Here is a 21691-nt window from a genome sequence, read left to right as displayed (position 1 = left end):
GAAATCAATAACGGAAGCGAGGAGGTCGCGAGTGGAAAAAGCACGTTATGGGCAGACCTAACGGCAAATACGTACGATTTATCATCGAGGAAAAAAAACACACACATACACACAAGCCAATTGATAAGAGATTCACGCAATGAATGATCATAATTGCGGTGTTTGGAAAGTAATTAATGATAATTACCCTTCGGTGGGGTGCGGGATTAAGCGCAACGTCCGCAGCTGCGCCGCGAATAAATCAGACAGCTGAATCCGCGCGTAATAAAATGTATAGCTCGCGCGCGCGAATGGAACGGTTTCGAATAATCGATTTGGAGTACTCGGACGCGCGCGAAGAAGAGCCGAATTACACGGTACGTTAAGAACACCCCGCGAGCGCATCAATCTGGATCCGGCCCGTAAGACTGCGGATCGCGTGCAACCCCCCGCGTGCGACCCTCTCTCCGTGCAACTGCAGCGGCGACGCAATGACTCACGCGCTTTATTGCGTCGCTCGGCCGCTTACCGAAATCGATAGGAGAGTGACATCACGGGCGATCATCGTGGCGGAAAATAGAGCGCCGGCTGATTCAGGCGATTCGCAATAAAGTCCGCATCGGCGGGGGGGGGGTGGCGGGCGAGTCACACGTCGCACTTTCTTCCCTCTTTATTAGCAGTCGTTACACCTGCTCGCAAACCAAGTAGAAGACCGGTGGTTAATAATAGCTACGACAAACCGTGTCTATACACGGACGAGCGTGCAGCCGCTCGCGGAGTGTTGCGCTTTCCCGATCGATCGTAGATACATTATATCATAGGTCCTTTGACACGCGCAGCCGCGCTCGATCTCTTTCGCAGCCACCCGATCACATTGTGCGGGGTAAAATACGATAATACTCCCGAGTTGAAAGGATTCGAAGGACGAAACGCAACGCCTCTGCTCGGGGCGAGGAGCGGCCGAATCTTCGCATCCCGATGCACCCGGCTGATGAACGCATTCTACCACCGTCTCCACACCCCCCACCCCCTGTCCCGCCTCGTGTTCAGAAACTAACGTAGGAGAAGGGACCGACGATATCCGGGGGCTGAAGCGGGATTGGAGCCCCGCCAAGTCGAGCCACGCCATACGTACGAAGATTTGACGGATCTCCTAAGTTCCCGAGCAACTTTCCGCACTGCGGGGATTGCCGAGGCTCAGCGCTGGACAGGGGCGCAGCGGGGATGTAAAGATGACGACACTGATAACCAACGCCAGACAAAGAAGAAGGAGAATTCCTCACCCTTGGCGCCTCGATGTTTGCGTTTCTGATTGGCCGACACGACTCATCCACATCGCGCATTTTCTTCCCCTTTCGTTCACTCTCTCTTTCTCTTCGCTCTCTTCTCTCTCTCTCTCTCTCTCTCTCCGTCTCATAGCTCTAGCCACATCGGCCACTCTCTTTGCGCGCTCTTGCTCCGTCGAATCGGCCGTTACATCGAGGAGATAACGCTTAAGACCTGCTTGACCTTCGCTCCTCCGCGATCGCGGAGTCCATTTGTCGGCCTAATGACGCAATTACTTCTTATACCGTAGATCCACGCCCGACGATGATAGGCACGAATCGCGGGGGTGGTTGCGCGAGAAGGACAATCCTCGGTGGGGTCGTCACGCAGGGGTGTGTATCCCTCTCAATGTACGAGTCAGTCGTGCGATATATCTGTGTGTCGCTTCGCGACGGATGCGGATCGTCGAGAATCTCGGTGAGAGACAACGCTCTCTCAACAGCGCGCTGCAGAAACAACACTTTGCAGTGCTCGATGTTGAGCCGGGTACGCCGAATGGAACTCCCCGGGTCATTCACCGCGTCAAAACACACGAGGCGTATCCCGGAGCGTTGCCGAGGAACGCTCGGGGTGGAGAGTGCAAACCCTTTCAAACGTCCCGTCCACTCCGACAGCAGGCAACAACGTAATAAAACGACGAGAAAAATTCCCGCGTCGTAACGGCGCGGCGCCGCCGTTCTCGACACAGGCACTGTACGTATTTCTGAACGCTTGAGCGCTCAAAAGTTCGGCCACGAGCGAATTTAGGGATGCCGGCAAGCCGCGAAACGGCGCGCCGGAGAACAGAGCGGAAAGCCGAGCGCACAAAAGGAGGGCGCACACGCTGAAGCGAAGAGTCACGAGGAGGAGAAGGAGCAGGGCGCGGGAGGGGGAGGGGGAGGGGGGCAAGGGAGAGCAGAGTGGCATTCCCAAAATGCAAGGGCGCTTTGGAGTGCCAAGGGTGCGAGAGAGCCGGTGCTGTAACGCACGCGCCACACCGCGCGGATGTATCGTGTGCGTGTGTTCGCGATGCCTCACGATACGCGCGTGTGTTGTACGTGCGTGGGACGCGTATATTTTTTCTCGCCCTACCGTCTCCCCTCTTCCGTCGGCTGAACGCCGACCCGCGCACATCGCTATAAATATGTCGTTGGCACAAGGCTAAGCGAGGACCGCGCTATTCCCATGGCGCGCGCGCGAGCGAGCGAGCGAACCTCCGCCGTCGGTCCGGCGAGTACTCAGTATCATCCCGGAATACTCCGAATGTTCCTTTTAGCCGCGACATCTGCGGTCAATCCGCAAATAATACCGCCGTGGCGAAGATACGTCGGGAAATCAGCCGACTGATCTCTAGCGCAGAATGTTCAGTCGTGTCGCGCGCGGGATCAGTATTCACCCTCGACGCTTTTTCCGACGGTCTTCTTCTTGTCAGTCGTTAATTATAACGATGTCGCGCAGGGATATCGATCAAATTGTCCCCGCGCAACAGAGAGAACATTCCCCGCGGCTTTGAGATTCCGGTGTGTATCATCCGGACGCGTGGCGCGCGCTCCACCGGAGCGCACAGTCGATCATAGCCGACGTTGCTTACTTTATGGCGTTTAGATCGACAGCGGTCGTATTTATGCTTTGCGATGTCGTAAACGGCGAGATACTTCGTGTCAGAATTAGTGCTTGGCGTGATTGCGCGCGAGTTTACGAGTCTGCGAGGGAAACGCGCGCGCTGGGACGCGGTAGCGTTTTAAATCTCCCTGGCACATACCGAACGACTAAGGGCCGGTCCTTGTCCCAACTTCTTGCTAAGTTAACTGATAGTTAACCTTTCAACGCCTACTGGTAACTACGGTTACCAGAAACGCATTTAAGAATCCATAACTTGGTCAAAAAAGGAGATATTTTCGTTTTCTTTGCACCACTGTGAATTTTTCTTCTAAAAAATGGTATATGGATTGTATGTAGATTCGGTGTAGTCTGTTTTTAGCTCAGTTTTAATGATAACATGTTTTGTCAAATTCCAAGTAGGCGTAGTTAGCATTGTTACTGACATCTAGAAGCACTATAAGTGCACTATAAATGAATAGATTGGTATCTGTTATAATTTTATACATTTGGAAGCTTCCTCAGATGCAAAATGTGAAATTAGAAGAATACAGAAATTCAAGATGGCGAATCCAATATGGTGGACGCGAAAATCAAGAAATCGAGCTATTTTCGTGAAACCTGGTGACTTATAGTTTTTTATGCGGCGAAAAATGAAGGGACGATTGATCGTATCTAAATGGTGATCTATAAGATCACCATTTAGATCTATATTCTTCTGAAATAGTAAGCTTGACGCTCTGAGTGATAAACTTCACTTACAAATATAGTAAAGTTTCAGCTCAAAAATGTCAAGCTGACTATCAGAGTTATGTCGTATAGATTACCCTTCATTTTTCTCTGTATAAATTGCTCATTTCGTATATGCTTTTAGGATCCGAGTCATATTTACCAATAAACAATAGACGAACGATAAAAAAAACCAATATAAAATTCTGATATTTTTTATGCTTATCGCTACTTATAGTCTCAGTTCAAAAAAACTCAAATTTTATTCTTAAGACACCTGTAAAAAAGTCGGGCGTTAAAGGGTCAAATCATATGTCTGTCTTTGTCTAGGTTGAAGGAACAACAAAGACAAACGTATGATTTAACTATCAGTTAACTTACCAAGAAGTTGGTACAACCGGCCCTAAGACAATTTAAATTGCTCACAGATAAGTCCCTTCCCCCTTCGAGTAATATTTCGCGATTTACAGAGGGATTGTGTTCCCCGCGCTTTGAATGAGACAGCTCTGAATAAAACACAAAAATAGCTGACAATGCGAAAATTGTGTATCCTGTTGGTTTAGCGCAACAGCGACATTCTGTCAGGTAAATTCCCCGAGTGAAACATCGCACATGTGCACTCGGCGACGTTTCGCCCCGGAAACACGTCAGCGAATTGTGTTTGCTGTATGTGTCGAGGAAAGTCCGCAACTGATATCGTCGTGAGGGAAATTTACGTAACGCCCCTCTTGGTCTTCAAAATTGCTCTCTCCGAAGCGGAGAGAATCGTAATGTTTCCGTAATGTCCCCCCCATACTCGTCTCTCATCGATATCGTAAGCGTAATTATCGAACTGCGCGGAGAAGAAATCAATTTGACATCTCTCCGCTGTGTCCTCGGCGCACAAGTTTCAAATACACAGAAACAAAAACGAAGGAAGAGCGAGGCCTCGACTCTGATCTGGCACACTTGGCGGGGGCTCGCCGATAAATCGCATGCATGAATGCAGCAACGCTATCGCTTGATAGAGATTACAGCTACCGTCGCTTGCCAAACGGAATATAGCAGTCGAGTGCTAAGCAACTCCAGTTTCAATGCGGAAAGTTTCGTCCGACGCAATCAGTCGTCTCGCGAACACACACACACACACACACACACACACACACACGCATGCATACACACGCATGCACACGTCTGAGAGAAGTCACGTTCGTGTTGGGTGTGCGCCCCTGTGGACAGTGGAGCTTTCCGGAGAACACAACACCCTTGATATTTCCATATTTTCCAGCATTTACTCCGTCACCGAGAAATTATTGATAACATCAATCTCAGCTCGCAACGTTTCGCGCGCAACCGCTTGCAATAAGTAATGAACAGTAAGAGCTCCCTTTGCATCATCACATTAAACCTCTGTAAACTCTCTCGCTTCATCACTTTAACAAAGCGAGATAGACTACTACGCCATTTTCCTTGGCAATAAGAAAACGTCTCAGCGATGCGGAGAATATCACTGATTGATTTTTATTTACTGACTGATTTTTATTTTTTCACCGGTGTTATTATTTTCCGACTCTCGTCGTCTGTCCGCGAGACTCGTTCTATTTTTATGACAGGCACAAACAAAAAGGAAGAAGAAGACCATCTTTCATAAAGTGTTGTAAAGTGACAGTTCAATATCGGAATATAGAAAACAGACAGTTCAAATATTCCCTTTATTCTCACATGGAATATCCCGGCAATTCGTTCAACATATTGTGGGCAAGTTATATATATATATCGACGGCCATAAGCACAGTACTTTCGCCGCCGTTTCCTGTCGGCCTCAAGCGTTCCCGGAAGTCTGGGCTTTAAAGTTTCTCGTAGAACAAAACAACTAGCATTATGGCGAGTCGAACCTCTCTCTCTCTCTCTCTCTCAGCCTCTACCCCTCTCTCTCTCTCTCTCTCTCTCTCTCTCTCTCTCTCTCTCTCTCTCTCTGCCTCTGTTTCTCCCAGATTGTTGTCCTATATATTTACGGGCTCATATATCCCATTGACGCTCCGCGGTAGCCGGCGGCCTAGTACATATCATACTCACACGGCAATGCAATTATCCCCTCGAGATCCGAGGTGCGCTCAACGTTCATTCGCGTATGCTGTTTTACCGGTCGTTGACAATGTTTTCGAAGATAAAAATTGTCCGGCCAAGTGTCGGCGCACGCTTTCCAGCGGGACAAATTGGAGCATCGAACGACACCGAAAAGCGGCAATTTAAAGCACGGAGCATCGAAAAGGGTGAAACCCTGTCACTGATCAGTTCACAGATTCACGATTATGTGTCTGTCCGCGAGCAGAGATTTGTCCAAGATCGCGAACGGACTTAAACACGCACGAGAGAAACAAAAGCCATACATCAACACACAAAAACCGGCGTTCATAGTCAAATCTCACACTCAAGGTCGTCTTAAAATCCTCGGACGTTTCACAGTCATCAAGATAATCCGCACGGCGTGTAAGGCGTGAACCTAAGACGACCTTAAATAAGAAAACTCGCCCACGAATACCGTCCAAAGAGTACTTTTACTCAAGAGCCATGATCGTTTTTCAACGAAAACTCGATAACCCTGCTTCTATATTTAGAACACCCACACGACTGCTGCGTTCACTGGAATCAATCTGCCTGGCGAAGGCAAAAACGACCGCAGCGGAAAAAAAGAAAGAAAAATCTGACACCAGCCGACGATCCCACCCACGTGCTCGCGAGTGCACGACTATCGCAGCGAGAAGCACTAATCATCGTGCAGGACGAGAGTAAGAGAGTGTGTTCGAGACACACCGTCGAGAAGAATCTCATCTCATCTCATTCACTCTTTCGCCCGGAGGCAACATTGTCGAAAGTACCGTCTCGCTCGAGACTGTCAGCCGGACAGCCGACTCGTACGCCGCGATCATCCCCGAGGATTGAGCCGACTCGAGTCACACGCCGAAGTAGAACAGTAGGCAGGCAGGCGACAGGACAGACAGAGACAGGTAGACACTACCGGGTACGAGAGGCGAATGTGTGTTTACACCAAGAGGTCGACGTGGACGGACGTGTGTGTGCGCGGTGGCGGAACGTCGTCGTCCGAGAATAACCTAGGAGGCAGGAACGCGAGAGGGATGGCAGAATGGACTCACCTGTGCCGGCGGGCGGAAGTGTGCGGACTAGGCAGGACTCTCGCGGTCGGTTTCGGCGGCCGGGTACAACAGCGTGAATGTTAAGTGCACAGGTGCAAAATCTCCGTTGACACGGCTACGCCGCTCGAGTGGTCGGTGTGGACTGCAGAAAAGCCCGCAGATGATATCAGAGACCTAGGAGAGACTGCATGACATCATCGCCGGCCAATCCGCGCGTGCCCACCGACGCGCAAGCGCCGCACCCTCCGGCGCCAGGGGTACTTGCGATATATCGCAATCGATTGCGCGACTTCGCGCCCCCGACGGCGGAGCTCTCTGCCGGTTGGGGCTCACCCTCGGCTTTAAAATGTGGCGCGTATTCCACGGCCGTGCGATGCCGGCTGCTTCGAGCGACGTTCGCGTCGTCCTTTGTCTACTCTCGGGATCTCTTGAAGCGAAGTTCCACTCGGAAAGTAGAGTGACCATCGGCCCGCTCGGATTCGAGCGATTCTTTACTCGTATTGAATTACTGAAATTGAATCTCCACTTTGAATCGTCGTGAAACAAATACTTTCGCGCTCGGAATTGAAAATTTCCGTCGCGGCAAGATTTCGAGCAGCAGTATTTTCGCATTATCGCTTTCGAGCGGAGATGCTGCCACTTTTCATTTGTTTTCGACGAGATTATGTTCCAAAAGATGCGAAGAGTATGAATATTTTATTCATTTATCAATTGTAAAGAGTTCTTCATCGCTCTAATTTTTTTTTTACTGCATGCTTTCGTAGTGACGATGTTTCATAGATTATGAATTGTTGTCCGAGGAAAATTACTTTCGGATGCGCTTGTTGTAAATTGGGGGTCTTTTCTTATCAAAGATACCACTGATACTATTAATCGCTCTTTAATTCTTTGCTGCATAGTGCTCCTCCCAGAGTGCCACTTATCATCCAAGCCATATTGTTTTCCCAATAATTTGAATTTTTCACATATTTCTTTAGCATATTTGGTTGGTATTGCTGGACTACTACCAAAATGCTCCTCTAACTAAAACATCAACTTTTAGAGTCATTTTAAATAAGTAATTTGTTATTAATAAACATATACTGAAGAAAACTGTTTTCAGAGAATAAATTCGTTCACATGAAATTTTAAGTAATAACGTATACTTCAAAATCATTATCTGGGAGTTTTTGGGGTCGCTGAATATAAATTCGGTGTGAAAAATATAAAATTCAAAATGGCTGACCCAATATAGCAGACGGAATTTTCAAAATCAGTCGAATTCGCTTGAAACTTGTTACTCGGGAGTTTTTCAAGTCGCTGAATACGAATCCGATGTGAAAAACACAAAATTCAAAATGACGGATCTCATATGGCGAATATAATTATGGAAATGAAACAAACTGATTGCGCTTGAGAACTGGGCAACCTGATCGGTGTCAACTGAACTTTACCGTATACTTATCCGTCATAGTTCTAGATCCGCCATTTTCGTATTTTTCACATCGGATTTGTATTCAGCGACCCTAAAAACCGAGTAATGAGTTTCACAAAATTATATTCATTAGAAAAAAAGCGTGCAATGAACGGTTAATTATTGGCACCTTCGTCGTTCTTACATACAATAACACGAGCTGCAAATTAAAATATTGTTTAAACGCGAACTCTACTAAAAACATGACATTACCATTTCTGGGACACGTCTTATCTGTACGGCACAAAAACTACAAATCTACAAACGGTAAATAACCGATTTATTTAATTGGCAAGCACGCGATAAGTACAGACATGGTTCCCCAGCGGGCAGGCACGACACAGCGGCTAACAGATCGGTGAAACGTAACGCGGGTAAACATCAGATAAGCCGCGTCTGTTGGCCGATATCAAATGTAATGCACGAGCGTGTGTAAACGTGATCAGAGTGATGTTCGATAAAAGTGTTTTGCATGCGCCGTTTCTCGCCGGATCTCGTACGTAGACAACAGGTAAGCGTCTTTGTCGCTCCGCCGCGGCGAGCTTGAAATATGTAAAATTATTCCCGGATATTCGCGGCGTGGCGTTTTCGAAGCATCAGGACGCCGCATTCCTCGGGTACTCACGAATATATATATATATATATATATCCCTGTTACAAGTGAGACAACATGCACACGTATACACACACATACCATGAGCGGCTGCAGGTGCGAGGGAGTCTCGTAGAGGAGCATTATCATACTCGTGAATACAAAAGTCTCTTTTGTAAAGGCGCGAATGCGGAACTGCTGTGCGCGGAAAGCAGGTCGAGCGCCGGCAGCTTCCGAAGAACGCTGCAGAATGGCAGCGCGCGAAGATGCCTAATTTTCTGTGAAAAGTTCGCGACTCTTCACGTCTGCCCACTGTGATTTAACAGCGAGAAATCCTTCTGTCACGTGTTCCTTTTCACCTCGAAAGAGATCTTGCGGAGCGAGCTGTTTGCTGCGCGCGTCTCTCTCTGTGTGTGTGTGTGTGTGTGCATGTCAAACGTCACTTACGTAATCGCACGAAGAAAATAAATATAACGAGACTTCTCAGCAATTTTCGCAAAGTAATACGCGGCATGTGGCAATTTCACGGGAGCATCCATCAATCCCGGAAAGTCGCCCTCCGTCAAACAATAAAATCCTCGATATCCTCCGAATCGATTTTGCGTTCCGTAACTTCTCCTTCGAGCGCGGGGGAGCTGTGTACTTTACGTACTTAAGGAACTACACGAGCGATACACGCGTGCCTACACATGTCGGAAGCTTGTTCCCCTGTAGAGGTAGTATGAAGAATGGCTGAATTATGCGACATATTGCACGATTCGAATCCCTCCTCTCGAGAGCGTAGTCGGATATTCGGCAAGGAAAAGCGGTGTTTATAAGCAAGGGGAATTGTTTCGACCGACTGCACGCGCCGCTCTGTATTGCGTGAGAGCAAACATGCAGGTAAGCTTTGAAAGAAAGAAACTTTGCAAATAAACATACGGGAAATGAAATTACTTTTGTGTACTTTTACGATTATTTATTACTAATTTATTTATTGCTAGTTGGGGGAGCTGTGTAGTGTCTTAATGTCCCGTAATGTCTTAATAATTGTCTCGTAGAAAAAGCGCGAGATCGAATTGCAGCTGCGCGATCGGATATTGAGAGAGATCGATTGTGTTCGGCGCGTAAGCTGGAAATATGTTCGAATCAATCACAAAGCCAGTCGCGAGATTAAGCTTCACGGCGATCGTCTGCCTCCTTTATTGATCAGCGATGCTTCGGCTCTCGCTGAAATTCGCGGCACGGCTTTGCCGCGGGGTGAGCGATTGGAGATTAGGAAACTAATGCGCGGATGGCTAACGGTGCGGAGAGCACACGGGAGATAAATCAGCAATTTTAGGATCTATTACTGCAGCAAAGCAGGCATAAAGTCCGGTAAATCTCGGCGAGTGCGAACCCTGACGTTGGAAAAAGACCCCCCCGATAGTCGCGTCCTTTTGATTCTACGTTAATCCAGCTGGCGAATTTCTAAGAGTAAGGAATATAATTAATGCAGGATGCACTTCTCTTTGTATCTGTTATCTTTGGTATATTATACACATCTAAATATTTGAAAATCTTGCCTTAAAGCTGAATCATCTTTAAGTCATCACTCGTAAGAAACAAAAATTCTTTTGCGCTCACCGAGTATCTTGCGTTTCTTTATTGGTCTTCCAAGTCCAATGAGATTTACAGAGCAGCGAATGTATTGTAGAAATTAATGTAAAAGCGAAATTCCGACTCGGAGAACACTGGTGCGAAAAAAAAGGAATAAAAATTGTTGGACCACATTCTACCTCGGCTTCTCTGACATTTGGTTCCGCTTTGATTAAACGACGGTGATGTGTTTCCATCAGCGTATCCAACTGTCTCGCTACTTGCATTGCATAATGAATATCTCGCCGTGTGCACAAAGCGACCACGATTGTATAAAGTGTGCGCGATTATGGCACATCCACACGCCGCTACGCCGACGAAATCGCGCGAAATATCACGAGCGAGATTTTCCGGAAAAATTTGATAGCGCAATATTGCCGCGGAAAGGGCAGTAAAAATAAATTGACGTCTGAAAAGAGGTTCGGGGCGGTTGAATACCGGGCTGCCGTCGCGAGCTTATTTCGCCCCGTTTCTCTGTACGTATCTGTACTCCCTTAATACTCCTTCCTCCTTTTCTCGGTACATCAGTGGAGGGTGAACTGAGTGGCGAAGGGAAAAAAATTATATTAAACGGTCATCTTTTTCTCAGATCTCAGGGCGATCCGCTCGTGTGTTCTCTATTAATCCGCAAAAGCGACGAAAAGGATGAATGAATTTAAAAAAAGAAAAAGATCGTAGCGTACCGTCATGCATCACCTAAATGTTTCCTCCATCCGATATACAAACTCTGTGGAAGAATTACAATGATAAAATTTTAAGGATTCATAAAAGACGTGATTATCGTGAATCGCGCCAAAACGTTGAATCTTGCATTGAATTTGATTCCTCGCAGTCGTGCCATCAACGTGGCTCGACGTGTATTTCCATCGCTCAGATTTACATAAGTGACTTATGGTCAGCGAGTATTACCCTCACGGTAGACAGGGTCGTTCGGGTATCTGTGATGCGACATTCGCGCGGGGATTCAAATGAGGGACGGTCGTTACGAGACCCCGTGTGGAATATCATACGAAAGTATTCGGTTTCGTTCGAATATTCGCGCGCGCGGCTTTTGCGAAAAATCGAGCGACGCCGTTTCCCCTTTTCTCTCTCTCTCTCTCTCTCTCTCTCTCTCGCGCCTTCCGTCGATTTCCGCTGCTTCTATTTTTAAGCAACGATTAATCGACAATTTTTATACAACGGCATCTGATTGCTGCCATTCTATCATTCCGGGATCGATATCGCCTTGTACGGTTTCAGCTAACAAGATGCGATTCAGCTGAAAACGTAACAATTGAAAATTCATTAGCAGCGTCATTGTAACGAGATACCGCATCCCACTGGCGATAACAATCGATTGTCGATATTAATTAACTGGACAATACTTCCCTAATAGAGCGATTGCGGCTCTCGATTAGCTGTCGAAGTTGTATCCATTAAATGCAGAAAATCCATTTCCGTCCCCCATGCAGGTTTCCTCGTATCGAGATTTTCCATATCGGGAAGCTCTCCCTCCGGCGAGTGCGCTTGCTCGATTCTGTCCCACCGTTTTACAAATTACATTAATTTGGCGACACAGATAACGCTTTCAGGCTCAACGTGTTCAAGATAAAATAGCGCGGCGTCGGCAAAATTTTTGCGACGGTACCCGGCGCGATGCGTCCGACGTCCATGCGATCGTGCAGATTTAAATTGAAGATTACGAATATCGTATCGCTCGCCGCGGTGTGTGTAACCGGATACGCAATAGTCGCGTATGTGATACGCCGAAAATTCACGCACGCACCAATGATACCGATTTTTCACGTTTAATTAGCCGTCACCATGTAACGACCATGTCGGCCAACTTGAAACGGAAATTCATCGTCTGTTATGACTCGCGTCTGACAGCGACAGAGAGATGCGATTTCTTCCTACACATACGGTGTCTCCTATTTCCACTTCGCTTCGCTTCACCCACGGATATTCGTTGAGCGATTTAAAGTCGACTTTTCTATCGACAAATCGTGCGTTATGGGACATCATCGGCAGCAGGATTCACTTCGCTCTCTAACGATAATAGCGTTTTCGCGTCTGCGTCCGCGAGGAGAAATCGATCCTGTTAGGTAAATCGGAAAGTTCCGTCCATCTAGCGGCAATCTAGCTATAGCTAGAACTGTCGTTAACCTCTAATGTCTAAACGAAGCTTAATAATTTGTTTTGACATCTGTCAATAACATTCAGTACATAAAGGTATACGTTTGCATCAATACTATTGTTTCTTACTGCATCGAAAATGTCGAAATTTCAGCGAAATAAGCGTCATTTGCGCGAAGTCTTAATCTTTTGCTTCAATTGGAATAAAACTGCAGCTGAAAGCTCATCGAATGCTTGTAGAAGTTTATGATGATAATGCTCCTTCCGATGAAACATGCAGAGAATCGTTTCGACGCGATAAAAGTGGTGATTTTGATGTAGAGGACAAAGAGCATTCTGGACGGCCAAGAGTATTCGAAGACGAAGAATTGCAGGCATTGGTGGACGAAGACCCATGTCAAACGCAAAAACAACTTGCAGAAGCATTAAATTGTGCTCAATCTGTCATTTCCGATCGTTTGAAAGCCTCGGGAAAGGATTCCTTCGTTTACAAGGAAGGAAAATGAGTCCCACATGAACTGAAGCTAAGAGACATTGAAAGGCGAAAAACCATCTGCGAAATTCTGCTTGCTAGGCAACAAAGAAAGGGGCTTTTACGTCGTATCATCATTGGGGATGAAAAATGGATTTATTTTGACAATCCCAAACGTCGGAAAACTGTTTGCGATCCCGGCCAACCCTCAACATCCCGACGCCAAAGCGGAATATCCACGGAAAGAAGGCAATGCTCTGTATTTGGTGGGATCAGAAGGGTGTGCTGTACAATGAGCTGTTGAAAAGTGGTCAAACAGTCACAGGGGATCTCTACAGAGAACAAATGATCGGTTTGAGCCGAGCGTTGCACAAAAAACGACTAGAATATGAAACGAGACAGCATCAAGTGATTTTGCTTCATGACAACGCTCGGCCTCACGTCACAAAATCTGTCGAGGAAACGTTAGAAACACTTCGCTGGGAAGTGTTACCCCATTATTGGCTTATTCGCCAGACTGTGCCCCTTCCAACTACCACTTGTTTCGGTCGATGGCACACGCACTTGCTGACGAATGCTTCAATTCTTATGAAGACGTCGAAAAATCGGTCTCCGACTGGATAACCTCCAAAGATGAGTCATTCTTTCGCCGCGGAATTCGCTTGCTGACCGAAAGATGGAGAAAAGTCATCGCTAACGATGGACAATATTTTGACTGATGTACCTCTTCATTTTGTTTCTTAAATAAAGAGCCATACGTTTTGCAAGAAAACGGACGGAACTTTCCGATTGACCTAATAATTCCGCGCGAAAGGGTCCGCGTGTGCGTGAGAGCAAACGCGAGCGTGAATCTATGCGAGCGAGACACTCTGTATATCGCGCGAACCGTATGAATAATCGTTAATTAATTCCAGGCACGGCGCGAACAAAACGACCCGCCGCCGCCGGCGAAAAAGCACAGCTCGCCTTATATTTCCAATTTTTCACGCGCGTATGTACGAGCATAATAAATACCGGATGGCGGTCGCCTTACGGTGACGCGAAGCGCATAGCAAACGAGAACGGAGCATTTTTTATTTCCACGGCGAATATGGAATCCCTCCCCGCCGCGCCGGGGAGGGAGAGCGGGGTTTTTATCTGCGGCGCGGCACAACGTGAAAACGGCTCTCTATCATGAGCGAAACGTTTTATCAGATAAAGTCACGCTATCGGTCTCGCCAGATAAGGGAACGGTGACAGCTCGACGATGACACACGGCGCCCGCGCTTTCGGAAAAGTACGTGCCGCTCCAGCTATTTTTTCTCGCTCCCCATCGGGCGTGTAATTTTTGTCTCTATCGCCGAGTCTCGAGTGGAAGATAGCCAAAGTGAGTAGAAAAATGTCGTGTTCTTATTGATTGTTACAACGGAGCGTTTAGCCTCCGGCTAAATCGCACGGATTACGCGCGGTTACGAAATCCGCGGTCGTGCTGTCTCGTGTAAATAGCTTCTCAGAGCCATCAGTCGGCGAACGTCGCAATTTCGAAAGCTCTCTTTCTCTCTCTCTCTCTCTCTCTCTCTTGGAGAGCAAATCTGCCGCTTAAAATGGATCTATAATAAATAACTCGCGCTGTTTGCACGAAACCTCATTTACGTGATAGCCGCGCGTCCTTCAGATACGCCCAAACGCTTCGCGCACGTCGTTTTCGTAACTGTTATCATCATCAGATATAAGATCAAGACCGCGGCGCACTTGGCCAAATAATCGCCTGCTCGTATCCAAGAGCGCGAGCACACTCGCGTTCGCTCATTTGTCCTAATCCTATTTGCACTTTAGCCGCGAACCTGCCTCGCTTCTTAAGTCTCTTCCATTATTCTATATTGAATTGCACATAAATCTTCATAGCGAAGGAGCAAGCTCGAGCACACGGGTCAGTGAAGGAGAGAGAGAGAGAGAGAGAGAGGGGGGAGGGGGTAGGGGACAGATAGATAGAATACGATGTAATTTCTCTTCATCTCCTCGCGCTTGCGAAGCCGCGCGAGGAGGCGGCGGCTCTTCTTTCGGTGCTCCGTTCAAGTAGACCCGCCTCAATCACAATCTCGCCGAAACAGTGAGAAGGACAGCCCGTGTGTGTGAACGGCGGCGCTAAATAACCACTCTCGCCGATAGGTCATGGACACGCTGTATCCAAACCTGCACGAGCGCTTTAAGACCGAGGGCCTCTGCGGGATCTGCCTCATGGAAATGGAGCTGACGCCCCGGTACTCGTGCGGCAACAGCCACACCATGTGCTATCGTTGCAAGCCTTACTACTACGCCTGTCCCACGTGCCAAATGCCGTTGGACATGGAGACCCTGTCGCCGCAGGTGGACGCTCCGTCGCCGGTGCACTTGACGCCGCACCCGATGCCGCCGCAAGCCATGCCGCGCCGGCGTGTCGACTACAGCCCCAGCGCACCGTCCATGACGGAAAACTTTCTGGAGCACGAGAGGAGACCCTGGCAGCCGCCGCCGACGCCGTCGATGGAGCAGCAGCTCAGGTCGTGCTCGTACTCTCACCTGGGCTGCTGGGTGAGAGTGCCCGAGCACCTGCAGTTTCTTCACGAGTCGAGGTGAGAGAGTTCCGCTTCGAATAACTCGAGCTGTTCGGCGATGTTAATACCCTGATCGTAACGTTAGGTGCCAGTTTCGACCGCACTTGGAGGAGGAGCAGCTGCCGACGGACCTGCGGCATCGCCACGACGACTTGGTGGAGTGTCCGTATGCAGCGGCGGGTTGCAAGGTCCGCACGGTGCCGTGGAGGCGCGGTATCCACGAAAACTTTTGCATTTACAAGGACAAGTTCCACGGCGTGAGCGACATCAGCGAGGGTATGGCGCGCGCGACATTCGTCGATGACGATTACGTCGACAGCGATCCCGGGCAATTGGTGGAATGCAAGTTCCGGCGATACGGCTGCATGGTGAAGATGCCGAGGAGGCGTAAACTCGTACACGAGCAGAAATGTAACTACAGGAGCCATCACACGGAGACCGACGACGAGTCCAGCCATGTCTGGGTGTTGGACCCCGAGGAGCAAGTGGAATGCAGATGGTCCGCGAACGGCTGTCGGATGCGACCGAAGCGCTGTCGCAAGCAGATACACGAGGATAAGTGCAATTACAAGATGGAAGAGTGCGCCTACAAGGACTACGGCTGCGACGCCATGTTCATACCGGCCAGGAAATACGCTCACGAGAGCACCTGCGCGTATGCCAATTGAGCCGGTGATAACTCACTGGTAAAATTAGTCCCATCGGGGATAGTCGCGGGGATGTACACATACGCATTAAAAATGGTTGCAAAAATGTTAAAAAAAAAAAGACAGAGGATGAGAGAAAGAAAAGAAAGGAGAAAGGAGAAAGGAGAAGAGAAAAGAAGATAAGATAAGAGAAGAGAAGAGAAGAGAAGAGAAGAAAGTTCTACTTTATTTTTATCTAGAGACGAAGATACGTGAAAACCACTCTGGAAACAGCGAGAAGATCGACTCGCGCATTTCTAATCATTACGTTACACGGCGTCTGAGAAAGTTCAATTCCACCTACCCTCCGTCACGACTTAAAGCACCGCTGTCAATAAATCGAACGGGTCCAGCGATCCCGTAAATCCGCAGCGAGCTGCATCCCGGTCGAGCTCGTCGAGATAACAACAATTAACAACAACAAAGCGGATCCACCGTCGAGGCGGGACGAAAGCCATTAACAGCGATTTCCAAGAACCCGTGGGATAATGCGGAAGAGGATTATTTGCTCTCTCTCTCTCTTTCTCTCTCTCTCTCTCTCTCTCTCTCTCTCTCTCTCTCTCTCTCTCTCTCTCTCTCTCTCTCTCTCTCTCTCTCGCTGCTCTCGATCTCATTCCGGCGCGAGATAGTGAAACTTGCGCCTGTCGTTCGGGGGATCATCTTGAGCATGATCGCCGGGAATGAGGGAGTGATGGCGTGGCTGGGATATCCAACACCTGCAGGCTAATGGTGGGCCTCCCCGTGCGCGCCGTCGCCCGACAAAACGACACCTACACGCGCTCATAGCGCCCATTTATAACGCCGGCGCGTGCGAAGGATGGGAGAGCGGGATCCGTTCCGATATGCGATTACGGGAGGTAGATCACGCTGGTGGATCGAAGTATTAATCCCAAAGTCAGTGAAACACGATTTCGAGCGATACCGAGCGCGCGAATATAATCGCAGCCTCCGTTAATTTGTTTGTTGACTGTCAGCCGAGAGAATCGCGCGATTGGAGTTCGCGGGAACGGGAGTCTACGGTGAATTATTATCGAGCGCGGGAAAACACCTTCGTCTAATTACACAAATGCAAAATAGTTCTCCACCGTGGTGGAATTTATTATATATTATCGCGATGCGCATAGTAAATAATCGCCGAGAGGAGGAGACAATGCTACGCGTACGGACGAACACTGAGGAGTCAACAAAAATTCAACGTTTGCGTGACAAAGGACACGCGCACGTAGGTGGAAATCTATTTTCTGCGCCATGTAAATCTGAGAAGGTCCCACGGGCACGAAGACGTACACTTTCGTCCCTACTAAATAAATATCGAATGGACCGTACCGCGGGAAACTCTTGTCCATTCACGACGCGGCGAAAGTTTCATCATCTCGGACGGTCAGAGCTTTAACATGCGGGGATGGCCTCTGACTGATGGACAAAGGGATGCAGGAACTGTTTTACATAGTAAAGACCACGAAGGACCTTCGCCTGTGACCGATGCATGCCTTAAAGAGGATGCCACACCGCGTCCAAGTTCAAAGCCGCGCGAAAAGAAAGAGGATTGGAAGAGCACCGCAGAGGATTGTATCCGGATCCGGGAACGATCGGTGTGACTCTTGTTCAAGGCGATATCACCCCTCGATTCCTACCCTTTCGCTTCTTTAATTGCATTTCGGACTATTCGCTGATTTTTAATTAAACCGACTCGCAAAGAGATTCCGCGACTTAAAGAAGATGTTTCATACCGCCCCGCTTTTTGATTCCCAACATCCGTTATTGTTTGAATATTCAATTGATGCGCATAAATCTCATCGCGCGATTGCACAGAAAAGATATTACGTGAAGTTCGAATATATAAATTCCTTTCTCAATTTTATATCTCGTCGATGGCAGCTTACGATACAAGAGAGAATCGCAAAAGCGCGTTTAACCCATTTAATGAGGTGCCGATTTGCTCTTCTCCTCTTGTAAATAAATCACAGAAACGTGATATCGCATTAATATACAAATGCGTCATTTCTATGTAAAACAGCGAGATGGAAGAAAAAGTTGACGCCGGAAAACAGGAGAGATTATTGGACGAAAGTTAATGGCTTTTTTTCATCAGACCTTCCCTGCATAAATTAATAAGCCGATCAGAGTTAGATGATGAAAGATAAGAAGGCGGCTGCTCGTTGTATTTAAGAAGTTCATTGGTAGGCAGAATATACACAGACGAGCTACGACTCGCTGGTGGTGGGGTTGAGTAAAGGGACAGAGGGAGAGGATGCGAGTAAATTGCACCCCTGGGGACAAACCTGACGAGTAGCACGAAGGACGCAACAAGCCAGAAGTCAGGCAACTTTAATTAAGACAACGTTGCAGACTAGATGTAGACACGGAGTTTTGTATAAGAAACTCGGACTTGCGAAATTTCTTTGTTACTTGTGAATAGCGAGACGCGTTACACGTGAACAAAGAAAGAAACGTAAAGCGTTACCGTTGTCGCACAAAGGATTTAGTTATCCATTTATGCAGAAGACGGTCTCTCTTAAGCAAAATGTGAAAAATGGAAGGAGGAAATATCGGTTAAACGTTCCATTTCTGTCTTTAATCACACACTGTTACGCAACCAATCTCCTGTTGAATTAAAAATCTAATAAGGTATTGAAAATTTATTAAGGATTAAAGCTTTTATTATTTATTTGCTCCTGCTTATGTTTGAGACTCTGTTCTCGAATATTCCTTTGTTCTGCTTCTTTTTAATCCGCTTTTAATTTTGGATTTTGTTTATACCTTCGATCGGATCAGTCGGTGTTTATCTGAGAAAAACCCACATGGGATTGATATAGAGGCAGGTTCGTAGGTACGAGGCGGTATCCAATGATTAAGACGACGACGGTCTCGTGACCAGAAGATCTCGATCTAACGCTTGTACGTTGTTGGCCAGCGCTGTTTGTTGATCACCGGTGTCCGGCACGTGTGCTCGTAAAACACACATCCGATAGCAGAAGGTTTAGGAGGCTGTGTTCCCACGTAAATAGCCCGTGCCAAAAATGGCCACGTTCTCGCATCTCTTGACAGCGCCCCGCTATCGCGCTACACGCGAGCTCCATAATTCACGTTAACGTTGCTTACCAGCCACGAGGGAGAGACGACTGCTGAACGGCCGATCGTATCTCAATTCCGTCAGGATATAACTAGCGGGACGTCGATGTACGATGTACGATGTAACGAACAAATCCGCGTAACCGTTTCTGGATCGGAGCATCTGATCGCACGGCACGTACGCGATTATCATCGTCGGACAGAATGCGGCCGCCAGCTCGGGAGTAAGCTCGCGGGAGAGAGATAAAGATTTACGGCGAGTAAACATCCGTCATCGGATTGAGTCAGAAATCCGCTACTGATCGTGGAACACACCGGGGAACGTTCCCGTCGTATCCGGGGGATAATCTTTGTGTAACGCCGAGATGGATGTCCGCAAAGTTGTTTAATATTTCGCACGAGGTTAATACATCTCTAAAATTGACACATTTTAACCGAAAAGTACAACGATGACCGAATCACTCGAATTGGAGGGATTTTTATCAATTATTTTCCCCATCCTGAGTCGTCGAGTAAATATTTTCTCTCGAAATTGAAAAGTATATGTCTAGCGTACATACCGCGCTGTCGTAAATATATAGTCGCTTTAATCGATAGATAACTCGCTCATACGGAATCGGAACTTACTCTTAATTTAACGTGCAACGTGCCTTCTCGCATTGATTTCGAGTGGCGCTATTTTCATCATTGCTTCGAGTGAAAGTATTGCCATTTTTCTCTGATCTTAATGGGAGATCCCCATTAAGAAAAAATTTGGAGAATATTTACACGACGAAGTCATTCTTATTGAAATTAATGGAGATCAAATAGTGTGTAGCCTGCAATTTCTCAATGAGACAATAGCAGAGATCACAAAAAGAGAGAGAAAGAGAGTAATTAACGCTGTGATCTTGTTGCGGCGCACGTTTCCGTGACAAATGATTCTTGCGCTTGCTAGTCGAGACGACAAACTTTTCTCCGCGCCAGATTAAAATTCTTAATACAACCCTTTCAAGCCGCGAGAGGGTGGGGGAGTGAATGAGGGAGTGCGCATTCATGAACGGCGGAAGGACCGGCCGAAGAAGAGGTACGTCTCGAGGAAAAAGCGAATTTAATGAAACGAGAAAAACCTCGGTGACGGTATATTTGTAATGCAAATATCGGGCCGACGCTCCCGGAGGGACGAAAAATGAAAGGCTCGAAACAGGCGGGAGCGAAATCGAGCGTCCCATCGCTCTCGCTAATCCGATTCCGAATTCTTCGCCGTCCGCCCGTCTGCACGCTTCGCTCATTCGCTTGCTCTCTCTCTCTCTCTCTCTCTCTCTCTCTCTCTCTCTCTCTCTCTCTCTCTCTCTCTCTCTCTCTCTCTCTCTCGTGGAATCACGTTCCCGACGCTGTAACCTTGACAAAAAAGGAATGAAAATCCTAATTTTCCCTTCCTTAATTACCTCGGGGACTTTGCGAATTGCGAGAACCACGATACGTCTCGAATGTTTAGCACCCGAGAAAACCTCAGCTCGGCAAATTTACTCTCGCTTATTCGACAAGCGCACACCATTATATTTCTCTGATACGTTAAACATCAGCATTTAGTGTTTACATGTCCAGCGTGGGTCGGCGCTCGTTACGCGAGGAAATGCGACAAAGCGGTGAACTAGTGTCGAGAGGATTGAAGGAATCATAATTTACCGAAAGTCGGCTATTGTCCTCTTCGATGGACGCATTGTCGAATTAAAGGCTTTTGTGACGGAGAATACCAGGGGTGCGAGCAACGCACTCGCCTTCGTCTCTGTTCATCCAGCCGCCTCTCTCTCTCTCTCTCTCTCTCTCTCTCTCTCTCTCTCTCTCTCTCTCTCTCTCTCTCTCTCTCTCTCTCTTTCTATCTCTCAAGCGTTTCGGCGCGTTCCCCTCTCGCCGGTCACGCCGACAGTCGCAAATGAAAGCACTTTTCCGCCGAATAGACAAAATAAATCGAGTCGCGCATGACAATGCCGATAATTTCGCGCAACAATACGCGCAGCCCACGCAGCATACGCACGAGTAAATACGCGCTCGCAGGAAATGCGCGCGCGAAAAACGGGACGGGACCGGTAGGGTTGCGCCTCTGTCGCGTGTCTTCTCCAAACAATGTGGCGATTGGACGAGGGTGGGGAGATAATAAAACGTAACAAAATATTTTGTTCTCGCTGGGACGATTAGCAGCTCACTTTCTTGTGGGAAGCTTTTGTTGCGATAATTATTTGGGCGATATATAGAAGGATCTTAAGGTGCGAGATGTCGTTATTGACGCAACATCAGTTTCACCGCGCGGAGAGAAATTATTTATTGAAAGAAGGACTAAAACGCGGCACAGAGAACGCAAGAACGTATCTTTTCCCCATCGTGC

At 47.8% G+C, this 21691-nt stretch overlaps 2 protein-coding genes across 4 annotated transcripts in view; one reads left to right on the top strand and one right to left on the bottom strand.

Annotated features, from left to right (window-relative positions):
* Window positions 1-21691, bottom strand: part of hwt (SH2 domain-containing adapter heavyweight) — a 153899-nt gene that overhangs the window by 88353 nt on the left and 43855 nt on the right. The window contains exon 1 of one of the 2 annotated variants that reach the window (XM_025300169.1): window positions 6747-6968. The exons of the other annotated variant lie outside the window; for it this stretch is intronic. The gene's annotated coding sequence lies outside the window, so the exon portion shown is untranslated. Of the gene's footprint in view, window positions 1-6746; window positions 6969-21691 lie in introns of those variants that run through there. 2 annotated transcript variants of the gene reach the window in all.
* LOC105188202 (uncharacterized) lies at window positions 8369-18866 on the top strand. Of its 2 annotated transcripts, none has more exons than XM_011149545.2 (3): window positions 8369-8710; window positions 15144-15586; window positions 15654-18866. In XM_011149545.2, exons 1-3 carry the CDS (start codon window positions 8672-8674, stop codon window positions 16234-16236), a joined length of 1065 nt encoding a protein of 354 aa, XP_011147847.1. In that variant the 5' UTR covers window positions 8369-8671; the 3' UTR covers window positions 16237-18866. The 2 variants fall into 2 exon arrangements, with proteins under 2 accessions (XP_011147847.1, XP_011147848.1); XM_011149546.3 differs by lacking the exon at window positions 8369-8710 and adding an exon at window positions 13800-14361.

This window comes from Harpegnathos saltator, unplaced genomic scaffold (genome assembly GCF_003227715.2).
Source record: "Harpegnathos saltator strain DR-91 unplaced genomic scaffold, Hsal_v8.6 scaffold33, whole genome shotgun sequence".
Classification (NCBI taxonomy): domain Eukaryota; kingdom Metazoa; phylum Arthropoda; class Insecta; order Hymenoptera; family Formicidae; genus Harpegnathos; species Harpegnathos saltator.
This window is presented reverse-complemented; position numbering and strand designations above follow the sequence as displayed.